The sequence below is a fragment of the Oncorhynchus kisutch genome, unplaced genomic scaffold, assembly GCF_002021735.2.
Source record: "Oncorhynchus kisutch isolate 150728-3 unplaced genomic scaffold, Okis_V2 scaffold4039, whole genome shotgun sequence".
NCBI lineage: Eukaryota > Metazoa > Chordata > Actinopteri > Salmoniformes > Salmonidae > Oncorhynchus > Oncorhynchus kisutch.
Genome location: NW_022265984.1, coordinates 108,540 through 123,854, shown reverse-complemented (window position 1 = coordinate 123,854; position 15,315 = coordinate 108,540). Strand labels below are relative to the sequence as shown.

At 41.8% G+C, this 15,315-nt stretch overlaps 1 protein-coding gene across 1 annotated transcript; it reads right to left on the bottom strand.

Annotated features, from left to right (window-relative positions):
* Positions 1-6,690: 6,690 nt before the first annotated feature.
* LOC116373400 (zinc finger protein 664-like) lies at positions 6,691-14,148 on the bottom strand. Its single transcript, XM_031821950.1, has 3 exons — positions 13,339-14,148; positions 7,338-8,240; positions 6,691-6,749 (listed from the first exon to the last, which is right to left on the bottom strand). Exons 1-3 carry the CDS (start codon positions 13,640-13,642, stop codon positions 6,691-6,693), a joined length of 1,266 nt encoding a protein of 421 aa, XP_031677810.1. The 5' UTR covers positions 13,643-14,148.
* Positions 14,149-15,315: the final 1,167 nt, after the last annotated feature.

Here is a 15,315-nt window from a genome sequence, read left to right as displayed (position 1 = left end):
TAATTTAACCAGCCCGCTAGCTGAATAATAACAACACCGTAAATATGAAATTAAATTGGATAACTAACTAGACGATAGAAGTGGGTTTAAAACACAGTGGCTAATATACACTAAAGCCTCTAAAGTAATGTATTGTTTCGGCTATTTTGTCTAGCAAGCTACCGAGGTGTCTGACGAACTGTTGCTGATGATGAAAGAAGCGTTCCGTCCACTAGATTATACGTCACACCAGCAGATTAACTTTAAATTCCCAGACCGCCATCTGCTGACTGGAGTGGGTAACGCAGTTGAGTAAAATGTAGATTTTATCTTCAGACAACAAGATAAAGTGTACGAAGCATGAGTTTTTACTCACCAGTGTAACAATACAGTGTGGTTATTAAAGACTTAGTAAGCTAGTTGTCGTCACTTTATGGTTATAAGAACAAACAGTTATGTTTTTGCGTTATTACATATTTATTAACTTATTTTGTGAACTCTTCCCACACTACCCACAATGCAGTATTTCTTAAATATATTTATCCTTTATTTAACTAGGCAAATCAGTTAAGAACAAATTCTTATTTACATTGACGGCCTGCCCCTGCCAAACCCTAACCCAGAGACGATGCTGGGCCAATTGTGCGCTGCCCTAAGGGACTCCCAATCACGGCCTGTTATGATACAGCCAGGATTTGAACCAGGATCTGTAGTGACGCCTCCAGCGAGATGCAGTGCCTTAGACCGCTGCGCCGCTCGTGTGATAAAGGTGTGGGATTCTGGGTAATCCACAGCAGAGTTATGGAGAACTTGAAAATTGAGTGGTCCTGGGTTAGAAATGTATAAAATTGACATTACATCATAAAATCCACGTTTTAAATCATACATTAGCAATTTATGTTTTAGTAATTACTGTTGTTTGTTTGGCGTCAAGTCAGCCTCTCTTTATATGTTATTTGCCAAATGTCTGTTTTCCATGTGGATTTCATGCTAAAGATCCCTCTTTCAAGTTGGTATCTAACTGGAAAATGCATCTTCTTTTGGAGTGCTATTTTTACCCTGTCGACTACTGATCATTCATCCACACTGTGTGTCTCATCAATGCAGGTCATTTATGACAAAAGTATAAAGTCTATGTTTTACAAACTCATGAACACCAGCCAGTTTATCAGCCCGGTTTTGTTAGTTTAGGTGTATTATACTTCTTCGCCACCTGAGGGGGACATTGAGTAATTTTCCATGTCAATTTGATATATTTTGATACTAAAATGGATGACGCGATATTCTGATGTAGTGAATATGAGACACATGGAAATAATGTATTTATTTTTATTATAGTAAATTAGTAATTAGTAGGAATTGTTAAATCCACTATACGATCACAATGACTTTGATAGACATTTCAATAGTTTTGTTAGTATATTACAGGGCAGATTAATGTAGAAATGCTGTGGGAGTGGTATTTATATGCCGTCACTACTGATCATTCATCCATACTGGGTGTGTCCCATCATTGCAGCTTTGGAAATAAATGAACTATCCATTCATTGCTCCTTCCTGTGTTGACTCACTGACTTGAGGGACCAGGATGGTCACACTAGGTCGATATCTAACTCAAGCTTCACCTCCTTTTATTTTTTTATTTCACCTTTATTTAACCAGGTAGGCTAGTTGAGAACAAGTTCTCATTTGCAACTGCGACCTGGCCAAGATAAAGCATAGCAGTGTGAACAGACAACACAGAGTTACACATGGAGTAAACAATTAACAAGTCAATAATACAGTAGAAAAAAGGAGAGTCTATATACATTGTGTGCAAAAGGCATGAGGAGGTAGGCGAATAATTACAATTTTGCAGATTAACACTGGAGTGATAAATGATCAGATGGTCATGTACAGGTAGAGATATTGGTGTGCAAAAGAGCATAAAATAAAATAAATAAAAACAGTATGGGGATGAGGTAGGTAAAAATGGGTGGGCTATTTACCGATAGACTATGTACAGCGGCAGCGATCGGTTAGCTGCTCAGATAGCAGATGTTTGAAGTTGGTGAGGGAGATAAAAGTCTCCAACCTCAGCGATTTTTGCAATTCGTTCCAGTCACAGGCAGCAGAGAACTGGAACGAAAGGAGGCCAAATGAGGTGTTGGCTTTAGGGATGATCAGTGAGATACACCTGCTGGAGCGTGTGTTACGGGTGGGTGTTGCCATCGTGACCAGTGAACTGAGATAAGGCGGAGCTTTACCTAGCATGGACTTGGGATTCTCTGCCTCTAACCCTATTACAGGGGCTGAGTCACTGGCTTACTAGGGCTCTCTCATGCCGTCCCTGGAAGGGGTGCGTCACCTGAGTGGGTTGATTCACTGATGTGGTCATCCTGTCTGGGTTGGCGCCCCCCCTTGGGTTGTGCCATGGCGGAGATCTTTGTGGGCTATACTCGGCCCTGTCTCAGGATGGTAAGTTGGTGGTTGAAGATATCCCTCTAGTGGTGTGGGGGCTGTGTTTTGGCAAAGTGGGTGGGGTTATATCCTTCCTGTTTGGCCCTGTCCGGGGTTAGTCCTCGGATGGGTCCACAGTGTCTCCTGACCCCTCCTGTCTCAGCCTCCAGTATTTATGCTGCAGTAGTTTATGTGTCGGGGGGCTAGGGTCAGTTTGTTATATCTGGAGTACTTCTACTGTCCTATTCGGTGTCCTGTGTGAATCTAAGTGTGCGTTCTCTAATTCTCTCCTTCTCTCTTTCTTTCTCTCTCTCGGAGGACCTGAGCCCTAGGACCATGCCCCAGGATTACCTGACATGATGACTCCTTGCTGTCCCCAGTCCACCTGGCCGTGCTGCTGCTCCAGTTTCAACTGTTCTGCCTTCTTATTATTCAAACATGCTGGTCATTTATGAACATTTGAACATCTTGGCCATGTTCTGTTATAATCTCCACCCGGCACAGCCAGAAGAGGACTGGCCACCCCACATAGGCTCTCTCTAATTCTCTATTTTTTTCTCTCTCTCGGAGGACCTGAGCCCTAGGACCATGCCCCAGGACTACCTGACATGATGACTCCTTGCTGTCCCCAGTCCACCTGGCCGTGCTGCTGCTCCAGTTTCAACTGTTCTGCCTTATTATTATACGACCATGCTGGTCATTTATGAACATTTGAACATCTTGGCCATGTTCTGTTATAATCTCCACCCGGCACAGCCAGAAGAGGACTGGCCACCCCACATAGCCTGGTTCCTCTCTAGGTTTCTTCCTAGGTTTTGGCCTTTCTAGGGAGTTTTTCCTAGCCACCGTGCTTCTACACCTGCATTGCTTGCTGTTTGGGGTTTTAGGCTGGGTTTCTGTACAGCACTTTGAAATATCAACTGATGTACGAAGGGCTATATAAATACATTTGATTTGATTGGATTTGATTTGATTTGACTTGTAGATGACCTGGAGCCAGTGGGTCTGGCGACGAATATGTAGCGAGGGCCAGCCGACTAGAGCATACAGGTCGCAGTGGTGGGTGGTATAAGGTGCTTTAGTGACAAAACGGATGGCACTGTGATAAACTGCATCCAGTTTGCTGAGTAGAGTGTTGGAAGCAATTTTGTAGATGACATCGCCGAAGTCGAGGATCGGTAGGATAGTCAGTTTTACTAGGGTAAGTTTGGCGGCGTGAGTGAAGGAGGCTTTGTTGCAGAATAGAAAGCCGACTCTAGATTTGATTTTAGATTGGAGATGTTTGATATGAGTCTGGAAGGAGAGTTTACAGTCTAGCCAGACACCTAGGTACTTATAGATGTCCACATATTCAAGGTCGGAACCATCCAGGGTGGTGATGCTAGTCAGGCATGCGGGTGCAGGCAGCGAACGGTTGAAAAGCATGCATTTGGTTTTACTAGCGTTTAAGAGCAGTTGGAGGCCACGGAAGGAGTGTTGTATGGCATTGAACCTCGTTTGGAGGTTAGATAGCACAGTGTCCAAGGACGGGCCAGAAGTATATAGAATGGTGTCATCTGCGTAGAGGTGGATCAGGGAATCGCCCGCAGCAAGAGCAACATCATTGATATATACAGAGAAAAGAGTCGGCCCGAGAATTGAACCCTGTGGCACCCCCATAGAGACTGCCAGAGGACCGGACAGCATGCCCCACATATATACCCCACTTTGGACAATCCTCCTCTGCAATGCTTACATCTTCTGGTTTGACAGGAAGAGGGTAACAGGATACTAAACCCTTAGGTTGCAAGATCGGTTCCCCGAGCTGACAAGGTACAAATCGTTCATCCTGCCCCTGAACAAGGCAGTTAACCCACTGTTCCTAAGCCATCATTGAAAGTAAGAATGTGTTCTTAACTGCCTTGCCGAGTCAAATAAAAATAAATATATAAAAATTGTGTTGACGACCGGCTCCCTCCTAGTCAGGTTGTGTCGACGGCCCGCTCCCTCCTAGTCAGGTTGTGTCGACGACCGGCTCCCTCCTAGTCAGGTTGTGTCGACGACCGGCTCCCTCCTAGTCAGGTTGTGTCGTAGACCGGCTCCCTCCTAGTCAGGTTGTGTCGATGACCGGCTCCTTCCTAGTCAGGTTGTGTCGTCGACCGGCTCCCTCCTAGTCAGGGTGTCTCGATGACCGGCTCCCTCCTAGTCAGGTTGTGTCGATGACCGGCTCCCTCCTAGTCAGGTTGTGTCGACGACCGGCTCCCTCCTAGTCAGGTTGTGTCGTCGACCGTGCTCCCTCCTAGTCAGGCTGTGTCGTCGACCGGCTCCCTCCTAGTCAGGTTGTGTCGATGACCGGCTCCCTCCTAGTCAGATTATATTGACGACTGCCTCCCTCTAGTCACTAGTGTGTCTTATTTATTTAATCAAACAGCTTAAAGCATCATATGTTCAGTACATATAGATTTTATAAAAACAAGTGGGGCGATTGATAGAATTTACAGATGACTCTTGGTTGACCGTGGATCAAATCCAGGCTGTATCATAACCAGACGTGATTGGGAGTCCCATAGGGCGGCGCACAATTGGCCCAGCGTGGTCCAGGGAACGCAGTCATTGTAAATAAGATTTTGTTCTTCAGTTAACTGATTTGCCTAGTTAAATAAAGGTTACATTTAAATCATTTTAAAAAAGGGATTCATTGACAAACCATATTTTACAAATCCGTCAAGGCACCAAAACAAAGGTTTCAAACCAATTCATGAATGTAATTGAATCTAGGTTTCTTGCCTTTAATGTAAGGGCATGAAAAACAATGGCTGACAATGACTTATCAACAGCTCTAATAATTTGCCCTCACAGGAAATCTACACTGGCAATTATAGAACATATTATGTAGCCTCAAAATCTGTTTAAAACAATAATTTTGACCTCATGGATGGCCAGTCCTTGTATTCATAGTGTAGTGAATTCAGGGGGTAGCCCTGGGCTGAACTCAAACCTGGGTCCAGCAACTGTCAAGCCAACACCTTAGAACTGTTACGCCAAGATTTCTGAACTTCTTGACGAGGTCGCTGGGTGTTGGGTTACGGTTGCTACAATAGCCTTCTCTAAGAATGTGAGAGCGGAAACACTTCTCCTTCCCCCATCCCTCAGCAGTTAACCAAACCAAGCCTCTGGGCAGCCATTTTGTTGCTGTTTAAAAAAAACACACAACCCATCAATCTGCAGTTCAAACAATAACAAATCTGTCATTCCACCACCACTATCCTATATTTGTGTTGGACAAGTTTGCTCACCACCAGAAAACTCCCATTTTACATTATAATCAACTACAATGCTTCACCTTCTCCAAGATAAAGTGTCTACTGGCTATCAACAATTAAAAACAAGAAAAAAAACACATTTCTAAATAATAATATACAATCGTATCTTTTCTCATTTTTCTTTCTATAGAATCCTAAAGCTCACTAGCTTCTAGAACTCTCATCCCCTTGGAACGAGCCCAAACAAAACTAAATCTCCAATACAGGAAAAGCGTGCAGTCAAAATAAATTGTGATCCATGGCAACTCACTGACTAAACGCAAACATTTTTACTGCCCAGTACGGGAATAAAGACAATTAGAATTTAAATGTTGTCAAGAAATACAGGAGTGATGTCAGATTGTTAAGAAAATTGATTATAGACCAATTGTGTTTTCCTGTGTGTATATACACAAAAAAAATTATTTTACCTTTATTTTACTAGGCAAGTCAGTTAAGAACAAATTCTTATTTTCAATGACGGCGTAGGAACAGTGGGTTAACTGCCTGTTCAGGGGCAGAACGACAGATTTGTACCTTGTCAGCTCGGGGGTTTGAACTTGCAACCTTCCGGTTACTAGTCCACCGCTCTAACCACTAGGCTACCCTGCTGTCCACAAACATCTGCAACAATTATCATATTACATGCATTTTTTTCCACTTGAAGAAAACAGCTCACTACATTTTGAAGTGCTGCGTTTTGATTAAAGTGGGTCACCAACGCAGTAAGTTTAACACAGCTCTTTTTTTTGTTCATCACTTTGTTTAATAATACTCTTTCAATTCAGATACTGTATTTTCCCCTGAGGCTAATATCCATATCATGCTGCAATCAATTGAACAGGGTAAACGATAAGGTAGAACATCATTAAAACACTCCTACTACAATGCTAAAACATTCTACATTGTGACATCATTAAAATACTCCTACTACAATGTTAAAACATTTTACATTGTGACATTATTTCAGTGATATCATGAAACAACTTCTTCATGCATGTATTTTCTGATGTTTGATCAGAGATCTTTTATCAGAGTATCTCTTGTCACATTGATCACAGCTAAAAGGTTTCTCTCTTGTGTGTGTTCTCTGGTGTGAAGTTAGCTGGCTAGATGTAGTAAAACTCCTCCCACATTGATCACAGCTATAAGGCTTCTCTCCTGTGTGTGTTCTCTGGTGTTTAGTCAGATGGCTAGCTTTAACAAAACTCCTCCCACATTGATCACACATATAAGGTTTCTCTCCTGTGTGTTTTCTCTGGTGTAATGTCAGACCGCTAGATGTAGTAAAACTCCTCCCACATTGACCACAGCTATAAGGTTTTTCTCCTGTGTGTGTTCTCTGGTGTACTGTCAGACCGCTAGATGTAGTAAAACTCCTCCCACATTGATCACAGCTATAAGGTTTCTCTCCTGTGTGTGTTCTCTGGTGTGAAGTTAGCTGGCTAGATGTAGTAAAACTCCTCCCACATTGATCACAGCTATAAGGCTTCTCTCCTGTGTGTGTTCTCTGGTGTGAAGTTAGCTGGCTAGATGTAGTAAAACTATTCTCACATTGATCACAGCTATAAGGCTTCTCTCCTGTGTGTGTTCTCTGGTGTGAAGTTAGCTGGCTAGATGTAGTAAAAGTCATCCCACATTGATCACAGCTATAAGGCTTCTCTCCTGTGTGTGTTCTCTGGTGTGAAGTCAGCTGGCTAGATGTAGGAAAACTCTTCTCACATTGATCACAGCTATAAGGCTTCTCTCCTGTGTGTGTTCTCTGGTGTGAAGTCAGCTGGCTAGCTTGAACAAAACTCTTCTCACATTGATCACACATATAAGGTTTCTCTCCTGTGTGTGTTCTCTGGTGTTGAGTCAGATAGCTAGCTTTAACAAAACTCCTCCCACATTGATCACACATATAAGGTTTCTCTCCTGTGTGTTTTCTCTGGTGTACTGTCAGATCACTAGATGTAGCAAAACTCCTCCCACATTGACCACAGCTATAAGGTTTTTCTCCTGTGTGTGTTCTCTGGTGTTGAGTCAGATGGCTAGCTTTAACAAAACTCCTCCCACATTGATCACACATATAAGGTTTCTCTCCTGTGTGTTTTCTCTGGTGTAATGTCAGACCGCTAGATGTAGTAAAACTCCTCCCACATTGACCACAGCTATAAGGTTTTTCTCCTGTGTGTGTTCTCTGGTGTACTGTCAGAATGCTAGATGTAGTAAAACTCCTCCCACATTGATCACAGCTATAAGGTTTCTCTCCTGTGTGTGTTCTCTGGTGTTTAGTCAGATGGCTAGCTTGAACAAAACTCCTCCCACATTGACCACAGCTATAAGGTTTCTCTCCTGTGTGTGTTCTCTGGTGTATTTTAAGTTCTGATGAAGATTTGCAACCTTTCCCACAGTCAGAGCAGCAATGACATTTCTTCCCTGTGGGTCTCTGCTGGTGTTTCTTGAGGTGTTTTGATTTGGAGAGACTCTTCTCTGCCCTGTCACCATCATGAGGTTGTTGAGGCCCCCCAGAGAATCCACGATAGTTAGGTCTCTCTCCTGTGTGAACAAAAAGTCAGGACAGGTGGTTTAAGGCCCACTACAGCAAAAATACACTGTAAAAAGGTGATGCCAACAGCGTAGCCATTATGTTGTTCAAACAATGATGTCTGGAATGAATGTGAATTATTTGACATTCGTCTTAAGACAGTCAAGTGAACAACAGTCATATTTTGTCTTGTTTTCCCATTAGTGGTAACATCGATGATTGTATGCAAGAAATACGTTTTTAAAGTTGTTGAAATCCTAAGCAGTGTGCCAGACAACTTTTGGTCTCCAATATAGGCACCTTTCAGTAGGTCTATGTTGTTGTTAGGTGAAGTTATGAGTCTACAGTAGGTCTATGGTATTGGGATAACTAGTGGTTTCCACATTAGCATGGAGGAGTTTCTGCAACCAAATTGCATTTTAGCAAACAGAGGGCGATGCAGAGAGCGATGCACCTATTTGGGGATGTCTGATAGTATTTACGCACCACCACTAATGATTTGTGGAGCTTCTCAAGTAATTTTTTCTTCACCTCAAACACCAAGTAAACAAAGTCTTACAAATACTTTGAGCAACTATTGATTAGAGTAAAATATTTCCAGCTCTCACTCTTGATAACCACTCGACATGAAAGGGAAAAAATGTAATGCTCTGATCCAGCGGAAATGTCATACAATACCTGATTACTTCTTATCCCTTTCACAAGTAGCCTACAGCTGTGTCTGTCCCAAACTCTCTGGTGCGGGAAACTGAGAGCCCAGAATATTTTATACAATGTTGCTATCATGTTGTTTCAGACAGACCTAGGTGATAGAACTTTAAACAGTGTATCAACTATGTAGACAGGCCATGCTCAGCCAATGCGAGTTATTTTATCTGGATATTTTCTAGATGTTTTTATTTGTTGGCTTTAGGTAGGCTATTTTTACATAGTTGGCAATGGCAATAAATTATATAAATCTAAATAATGTTTATTTCTATTTATATAGAATATAGATTAGACAATGATTTTGAGATACGATTAAAAAATTAAACTGTTCCAGTAAAATGTGAATATGAAAATCATAACTGGCACCAGATCAGTAGTACTGCTGTTGTAGTCTATTACTGGAAACTTCAGGAGCATAACGTCAGAATTTAAGGCCAGCAGCAGCGGGAGGAGGTTTTTTTTTTCTTATGGTTCGGCTATTTTGATCTCTGGTTCCCTGATTTTTTTCATTGGCAAGATTAGCAAAATTTAGGCATGATATACCAGCAGCGAATGCTGACATTACACTTCCAAGTGTATCTGACCAAATTATGAAAGAAACATTGTAATTTAGAATCCATAAAGTCCGTGTGGAAGAGGTGAAAAAAGTATTGTTGTCTATCAACAATGATAAGCCACCAGGGTCTGACAATCTAGATGGAAAATGAATGAGGATAATAGCGGACGAAATTGCCACTCCTATTTTCCGTATCTTTAATTTAATCCTAATGGAGAGCGTGTGCTTTCAGACTTGGAGGGAAGCTAGTCATTCAATATGTCCTATGCTCTGCATAGTTAGCTCCAGGTAAAATGTTGTACTTATTCAGCCATTCTGTGACCAAAAACAAGCTACATATGGACAGTGCCAAAATAAAAAGACTCTGGAAATGAAAAAGCACCGCAACCTAGCTGGAAATGGGACAAACGGACCCCCTTCTGTGGTAACAGACTGGGACGATTTGTAATCAAATCTAATTCCCAGGAACGGGGTTTATATGAACCACAGAGACTGTGTGGGATAATAACATGGCTCTGTCCAACCCTGCTTGTTCCCTCGACTCAGCTACCAACCAGCCATCTCCAACAGGGCCCTTTACCTGTATCAATAGACACTTCATAGTGAGCTACAGGTAGCAATCAGCCATGAATCCCAATAATGAGCCACCTATGGGAGGGGTATCCCCTTGTGGACAAATATCTAAATGTATTACTGCTACCCTGGGGAGATTGATATACCCCTTGAACATCGGCTCCAACCCTCGTTGGATGTGGCAGGGCTTGCAAATTATTGCAAACTACAAAGGGAAGCACAGCCGATAGCTGCCTAGTGACACGAGCCTACCAGACGTGCAACATTACTTCCATGCTCGCTTCGAGGAAAGTAACACTGAAACATGCATGACAGCATCAGCTGTTCCAGACGACTTTGTGATCACGCTCTCCGCAGCCGATGTGAGTAAGACCTTTAAACAGGTTAACATTCACAAGGCCACAGGGCCAGACGGATTACCAGGATGTGTACTCCAAGCATGCGCTGACCAACTGGCAAGGGTCTTCACTGACATTTTCATCCCCTGTCTGAGTCTAATACCAATATGCTTCAAGCAGAACACCATAGTCCCTGTGCACAAGAACACTAAGGTAATCTGCCTAAATGACTACCGATACTGAGTGGACGATGGTGAAGAACAGTGGAGTGAAAAGGGCTAAAGTTGGTAATGAAAAGCAGTTTATGGTCGGAGTGGGAATTATCAGCAAGGATGTTTTTTTGGGGTGACCGGTTTGCAGTCTCAAAGATGGTGAAGTGGAATTGGTTCGAGTGACCAGGAGCAGTATGATGCTGATTGTGTGTCAACAGCACAAAAGGAGAAAGCTTATTGTGGTTTAGGGATAACATTTCAGGAAGATGCATGTTGATTAAAACAAATGATAGACTGAAGGTTTTACTGTGGTTTGGTGAAGTGGTTCTCCCATCTGATGTAAAACCTGGGTAAGTGAGATCTACAGAAGCCGCTGCAGTGTTACAATTGTAAAAAAGGTTGGACATGTTGCAAGTGTTTGTTGAAGGAATAAATATGTCGTAGTCAGATGAAGCATGTTGTAATTGTGATGGGAATCACGTTCCCGAGTTCCCGGAGTGCCCTGTACGGATGAATGATGTCACAGTAGCTAGGATGATCAGGCCCATCCAGCAGGTATCCTATGTGGAGGCAGTGAAAATAGCTGAAGGAGAAGAGAGGAGAAGGTAGTGGATGTCCCACAGTCTACAGTAAAGCCATGCAGGAGAAGGATCCCAACACACTAATAGTGAACAAGGTGGACTTTGTTGTGTTTATAGCGCAAGTGATAAATTGCATTAATAAAGTATTAGCAACCTTCGTCTAAAACACGCAGTTTCCGCATTAGCTTGGAGGAGTTTCTACAACAAAATTGTGTTTGCATTGCCCTCACTGCCGCACTGATACATTTCATTAATACTAAACTAATAAAACATCTAAGAAGCTAGACATCATTGTGAAGGCGGCAAATGGATTTCTGTCTCTCCAGGACTTCAGACAAAATGTTACAGGGAGAACTGAATTTAGACGTTCCAGCCCTCTCAGGTTCATGAACCTGTGTGGGGATCTGAATAGTACCATTTTTGTTCGAAATTCAGGGTAGTGGAGTGAATTTGGTTCGTGTTTATTTGAGGTAATTAGTAAGATTTGTTAATCCCATTTTTTTGCATTTTGGTTACTGTAGGTGGCAGCAATACACCTGATGAGTGTAGTCTGACAAACCTCAGCGAAGAAGACATGGTAGGAACCAAAGTGATGGTCAGTATTTCCAGTTGATCCTAATTAGATGTTACATTACATGTTGTTTTCTTACTTCATGTAGCCTGCTAGCTAGCCAACATATTCATACTTCGCCTACTCCTCTCTGATAAGATACCGTTGCACAAACATGCTTCTCTAGGCCTACAACAGCACTGGTACCAGGCAGTATTAGCTAGCTACGTTTACTCTGACTCTTAATACATTTAGTAAGCTAGCTAGCCCGCTAACTAGCGATTAGCACACAACATTATTTAAGCAACACCTTGCTAAAAAAAATACAATCTTTCACCTTTAATGTAATGGCATGAAAATAATTGCCAGAATATTATACAATGACTTAACAGCTCTAACAATTTGACCCCAACAGGAAATCTACACTGGCAGTTATAGAAAGACCCATTTACTATATAACCATTGATTTTTGAAGAATAGAACTTACAAATGCCTCAAATGTTTCTACCATATTACCCCACCAGAAACCACTGACACCGGCCATATTCAACATGTGTTGACTGTTATTAAATCCATCAGTTTTTCTGCTCTCTAATCAATTCAACAAACATTGGGTAGTTAGTTAGAATATAGTTACTAGACTAGCAAGTTTGATGTATAAGTAGCCAACTAACGTTAGGTAGCTAGTTAACATACCAATACACTGCTGTAAAGATATGCTATGCGTTTGGTAAGGATAGTGTAGCTAACATAACGTGTAACGTAACTTATTTCAAAAGTCATTACTTTTACATTTCCTTAAAATGTTCTTAACATTTGTCATAATTATTTAAAGCAGGTCATTTGTATCGGCTCTCGTTGAACTTCTTCCACCATTATTTTCCACCATTTTCTTCAAATCTGAAAATGATGTGAAGCTACGCCCATTTCCTGAAGAATTGCATTATGCACCCTAAAGTACTGCGTGTATATGTCATATTTTGGCGAATTTAGTACGACGAATTTTGGCATACTAACTACATCATACTATGACCAATAAGCACACTATATACTCCATTAACATCACAAATAGTATGGTTAGTATGAGTATTCTAACGCAGCTCAGGTCACTGGGCAGCCATTTTGTTCGTTTAAAAACTAGGTTTTCCCTTTAAAAAAGCAACACAACATTCAATCAACCAATCTGCAGTTCAACCAATAACAAAGCTGTAAATACACCACTATTTTGGAAATAGGATGGATGGGGCTGGAGAAATGTAACTACTCTCAAATTCATAGACAGACCTATGGATGCAAGGACTGACCATCCATGATATCAACATTATAGTTTTAACCATGTTGAGGCTATACAGTGTTGGTTTACATTGTTTCTAAACATTGGAGTAAAAAAAGTTATTTGGGATTCTGATGTGGTAAACAGTTGAACTAAGCTCATAAGGCATTCGTTATATTCTTCAAGAATCAATGCCTATAAATAAATACATAATTTAAGAGTCAATATGGATGTAGCAATTGCAAATGTCCCCTTTAACACCACACATCAGTTCAACAACTGCGGAGTTTGTGCTTCTGTTTTTAAGACAGTACTTACTAGTGTTAATCAGGGCCCCTTCATCGTTGGAACCATCGGACGCCTTAAGATGCGCTTGGGAAACCGGGCCGAGATATCCAGTTTCCTCCTCTTCTTCATTTTCCGATGTGACAGTCACCTCCCCCTCCTCTTCGTTCACTGAAATGTCGTCGTCCCCCTCTTTATTAACTCTGAACGAGTCTCCCTCTTTAACTGTGACGTCTTTCTCTTCTTCTTTCACGGTAACAGCCTCAACCTCTACTTGTTTTTGTATTGTAACAGCCTCCTCTTCCTCCACCTCTTTCACGAGAGCTTCTTTCTCCATCCAGACGACCGCCTCTTCTTCAGCAGGACCGGGGTTAAGTTTGAGACTGGAGCTATGAGGCAGGTACTGAAGTCGCTAAGCGGTATAATTCAAAGCAGTGTCCCTTTATCAGCAGCACGTGATCAATGATGTCTGAAGAATAATTTCGTCGAACACCTGATTGGTTTGGTATTGGGCTCGTTCGACTTTGCAGCCGACAGTGCAGGTGGCTGCTGACTCATTTACAAATCACCTTGCATCTTAAATAACTACTCATTATTATTTATAAATCAGTCAGCCAGTCACCGTTTACCCACAATTCAGCATGGACTTGATGCTCTCGATGAAGGCCAGTGGTTTAGTAGCAGACCTGAAGGCTACGCTGCTACGGTGTGGGACGTCATCTGTAAAAATGTGGCTGTTCTAAATTCTGTGTGCTGGTTGGTTATGCTGTTTAGGCTAATAGCTAGTTGGCTAAATAGCTCAAGTCATGAGTGCAAACGATTGGTTTAATTTAAAGTGATACATTTTAAGTTATTTCTGTTGTAGTTAACATCATAGGTAAGGATTGGTTGATTTCCAGTTTTTAAGTATGGTATTTAAGATGATTGATGAGAAAAGTATCGTCCAACCATCTGGTAACCTGTTTCATGCGCATTAAAGGTGAGATATTCACTGCTTGTATTGATGAAGGAGTGTAATTGATGAAGTTCCTCTGCTGTCCCCTGGAATAGAAAGAACACGTCATCAATTAAGACTTTTTCAGAACCTGATGAGATGCTAGAATGGATTGTTAGGGCTGACAATCACATTCTTCTCTAACAACCCCACATACAGTTACACATAATTAGATGCTATTTTTTTTAAAGTACAATGACCATAATGACCTGAGCGCCTACTTGTCTTGTCTGTGTTTCATTTTCACCTGCTACGTAAAAGAGACTGAAGAATGTGTAACAGTATAGCTTCCGTCCCTCTCCTCGCCCCTACCTGGGCTCGAACCAGGGACTCTGCACACATAAACAACTGCCTCCCACGAAACATCGCTATTAGCGCACACCCCGCTAACTAGCTAGCCATTTCACATCGGTTACAAATGCACAATGGTCAATGCTATCTGGGATTCTTGGGACATCCCTACCCTAAACCCTAACCTTAATCCATAACTTAACCATTTTAAATGTAAACTTCAATGGGCTAGGGACGTCCCAAGGATGTATCGCTACCTGAAATTACACAATCTAAGTGATTGATAGTTGGTATTCAGCAGTCATAAAGCCTTATTTATTTTAATGAACTACTAAAATTGTGATTTTGTCAGACAGCAGCTCTACACTTTATTGAGTGACTGATCCATTCATCCTTCCAACCCTCCTCAGCCTTCCTCTCCTCTGAAGACCCAGTGAGGGTGGAGCTCAGTCAGAGAGCTGTTGAGGGACTGGTTAGGAAGAACACTTCTACAGCCTGAGAGGTGAGAGGTCACACGTGGTTTAGATGGTAAATATTTATGTCCCCTTAGTGGTTCATCACATCAGCAAAAGGGAATATGTTCCATCATCCATGTTTATTTACATTAGTGCAAATTGACCACTGATATTGGTGTAATTTCCCACCCCTTTTGGCTGTAAGAAAGTTCATTTCAAATCAAAATCAAATCAAATTTATTTATATAGCCCTTCGTACATCAACTGATA

What these genes read in the sequence shown, in the direction of transcription:
- LOC116373400 (XM_031821950.1), bottom strand. Translation starts at nt 13,642, where the DNA reads ATGGAGAAAGAAGCTCTCGTGAAAGAGGTGGAGGAAGAGGAGGCTGTT. An exon ending in AGGGGCCCTGATTAACACTA is followed by an intron (nt 8,241 to 13,338) that starts GTAAGTACTGTC and finishes TTGTTCACACAG; the next exon opens with GAGAGAGACCTAACTATCGT. An exon ending in GCCTTATAGCTGTGATCAAT is followed by an intron (nt 6,750 to 7,337) that starts GTGGGATGACTT and finishes GCTGTGATCAAT; the next exon opens with GTGACAAGAGATACTCTGAT.